General features: G+C 54.4%; 1 protein-coding gene across 1 annotated transcript; it reads right to left on the reverse strand.

Moving 5' to 3' along the window:
• Window positions 1-264: 264 nt before the first annotated feature.
• On the reverse strand, window positions 265-1338 carry LOC131848589 (uncharacterized). The gene is made up of 2 exons (XM_059198506.1): window positions 381-1338; window positions 265-306 (listed from the first exon to the last, which is right to left on the reverse strand). The coding sequence occupies exon 1, from the start codon at window positions 1336-1338 to the stop codon at window positions 547-549; it is 792 nt and encodes a 263-aa protein (XP_059054489.1). The 3' UTR covers window positions 265-306; window positions 381-546.
• Window positions 1339-3099: the final 1761 nt, after the last annotated feature.

The raw sequence follows: 3099 nt of genomic DNA on the forward strand, positions 1-3099 counted from the left end.
ATTATGGTTTGTGATCGGGCATTTATGAACGTTGGTTCCGAGCCCTTGTTTTGTAGAGTGAGATTATTACTAAGAATAAAAAGAGCTAATTCCTCACCTCTGTTGTTCGTCTTACTGTTGCCCCACAGCGTGTGGTGCGCGTTGGAGTCAGTGCCGACGACCAGCTCCAGCTTCTCCCTCTCACAGTACTCAGCCAGCTGGCCGAGCTCTGGTGGTGGTATCTCCCCGTCGCTCGGCATGTACGCTGAGGCGAGGACGATGTCAGGGAGGTGTGCTGCACTGGTAATTCTTACTGGTGTTAAATCCCTTGAACAGAATTCGTTGATTAGTGTTGTTTGTACATGGTTGGGTAAGAATACGCATGTTCTTGGTTTACTTACGGAGGTATCCAGTATCACTTTTCCTCCGCTATTTCCGAGACCACAAATTTTGTTCTTCCTGATCCACGGCTCTTGGATCAGGGCTATGGTCTCTGCGTTGTTCTCCAGCACTCTGCGAAGAGAAGCCGTCGCAGTTTGGCTGTGCTGGAGGTTGCACTGCAGGATCTTAGTCTTCCCGTAGGGGGGAGGAGTAGAGGACGCTATCGCTAGCTTCGCTCTCTCCCCCCTCCGCCGGAAAGCACTCTTCATCCAGGATGAAATCCGGAGAAGGTGGATCCTGCACTTCCATCGCAGTCGGAGTTACTACTTGTTCTGTCGTAGTTACGGGAGCCTCTGTCGACGTTGTCGGTTTAGGATCCGTTTGCTGCTCAGCAACTTTCGTAACTTCCGACTGTTTGGTGTTTGTTTTTGTTTGATGGGAACCATCTTTGTCCATGAAGCGAACGTAGATGTTTCCCATCATGTAGTAAATCCTTCTTTCCTGGGCCCTTAACACGTCGACATCAGTCTCAGGAATACGGAAGAACAGACAAGTCCCTGGTGGGTCTGTCCTGATCCTCTCGTGTGTCAGGGTCCAGGAGTTCATGTTCAGGTTACTGTTCTGTCCCGAAAGAAGTTCCCGCAGTTCTGTGGTGTCCCCGGTTTCCCCTGGAACGAAGAGCAGGCACGGCACCTTCTTCGGGATGGCCGATTGTGGTCGAACGACTAGGCTCGAGTCTTCCACTGGAGAGGCCATGGTTTGGACGGTCTGTTCTAGCCAGGCTCTGGTGAAGTCATCCTCGCACCAGGTTTTGAGGACGCCATCCGCAAAATGAGCCTTGCCTCGGAGTTTCAGGTCCTTTCTGGTTTTGGCTGGGAGTGTCAGGTTGGCTCTTATTTGTTGCCTGAGCCTCACCTCAATCTGCTTCCTGAGATCCTCAGCTTGGTCTTGTGTTAGGTCAGAGTAGGGTTCCACCATGACCGCAACACAGAGTTCGTTGGCCAGGTAGGTGGCAGCCGCTTCTGCGTATGTCATAGAACCCCTACCCGTCGCACCAGCGGTTCTGGGTTTTTTACCTTCCCCGGTTGGTGTGACGGTGTCTTCTGGACGTGTACGCTTTTGCGGTCTTGCCTCGTTTTTTGGGTCGTTGGTCCTGGGTTTCTTACGGCCTCGCGGTTTCATGCTGCGCTTTTGTGTGCCAGCAGCCAGAACGGCCCTCGTCCCAGTTGCAGGTGCACTGGGTCCACTCGTTGACGCCTCCCCTTTAGGTTTGGTCGTCGCTGGGCAGGACCCGAGTTGATGCCTCGCAGCATCTACCGCTTCTGCGCGTTGTGCCGCTGCCTTGGCTCTGGCTTTCATGCGCCGCTTCTTGGAGGCCGATTTGGGTTTTATTAAGGTGTTCCCTGGTTGTTTCGGCTTTGATGGTGATTGGATCGCGTCTTTCAGTGACGTCAAGTCCATAGCCTGGTTGTCCGATTCGGTCCCTGATGCCGCTGAAACAGACATCTCCTCCGATTCCACCTTGAACAGTGCCGCCAGGTTCACCTCGGATGGCTCACTCGTTGACGCAGCCTTATTAGGCGCATCGTGGAGTGAACCCTTCTTTGGTTCCCCTGGTGCGGCGACTATCTTCGGCAGAGAAGTTGGAGCTGCCTTTCTTGGCGCATCTTTGGTCGACGCTACTGGTACTTTACGGAACGCAGCCTGGGTTGGCGCATTCCGCTCAGTCACCTTTTTCGGCGTGTCCCCTGATGCTGCCTCTTCCAGCGCATCTTTGGATGATGTGGTTGGTACTCCACGGGACGCAGCCTTGGTTGGCGCATACCGGTCGGTAACCTTCCTCATCATCTCCTGCGACGCAGCCTTGCACGGCGCATCCTTGGATGACGTGGATGGTACGTCACTGGACGCAGCCTGGGGTAGCGCATCCTGTTCGGTACCCTTCCTCGTCGGTTCTTCGGACGCAGCTTTGCTCGGCGCATCTCCGGTAGAGTGTCCAGGTGCATCAAATGACGCGACCTTGATTATTGGTCGTTTTGGCGCATCTTGCGACGCAGCCTTCGATGGTCGTTGCTTTGGCGCATTCGTAGACGCAGCCTGTTGCTTCTTGTTTTTTGGTTTTATTGCCTCTATATACAAGAGTTGGTTTTTTATATACATCACCTCAGGAGCTCTCCACCCTCCACGGAGCCCTCACTTCGGGGACGTCATTCGTTCCACGAATGATCGCCAGAGCTACTCCCTTGGTATAGGTCCAGCAGGCTGAGAAGTGGACGAGTCCGCACGCAGCGAAGCACAGCGAGGACACCTACCTCACGAGAAGATGAGGCAGGCTAGCCCCAAAGCACCGCGCCACGCCGACTGTCACCCCCCAGCTCGCCGAGCCTCGCTTGACTGCCCGCTTATGGGGAATCGCAGCCGGTTGATCGTGGTTAGCTACTCCACGACCGCCCGTTTGAGAGGAAATCCAGACCGAAGAGGTGTGTTGTGAGCAGCATACAACTACAGCCGGTACCCTGCTGCACTCAACCGCCAGGACTCCTTCATCCCTCCGTACGGGTCACCGCGCACGGCACAAACACGCGGGAGGTCATTACTATCCACCTTCAGTTTTTTGCTCGATGATGGACACGCAAGGACATGACCTCTTCATCCCTGCATTTGTCGCCCGGTAGTTTCGGTTACGTCTATTTCATAGGGAACTAGACCAATAACAGGGCGGCAACCTCGTGAAGGATA

Source organism: Achroia grisella, unplaced genomic scaffold, assembly GCF_030625045.1.
Source record: "Achroia grisella isolate CSIRO2021 unplaced genomic scaffold, CSIRO_AGI_Agris_v1 utg5637, whole genome shotgun sequence".
Lineage (NCBI taxonomy): Eukaryota > Metazoa > Arthropoda > Insecta > Lepidoptera > Pyralidae > Achroia > Achroia grisella.

Excerpts from the sequence above, each read along its gene's own strand:
- LOC131848589 (XM_059198506.1), bottom strand. The coding sequence starts at position 1,338 with ATGGTGGAACCCTACTCTGACCTAACACAAGACCAAGCTGAGGATCTC.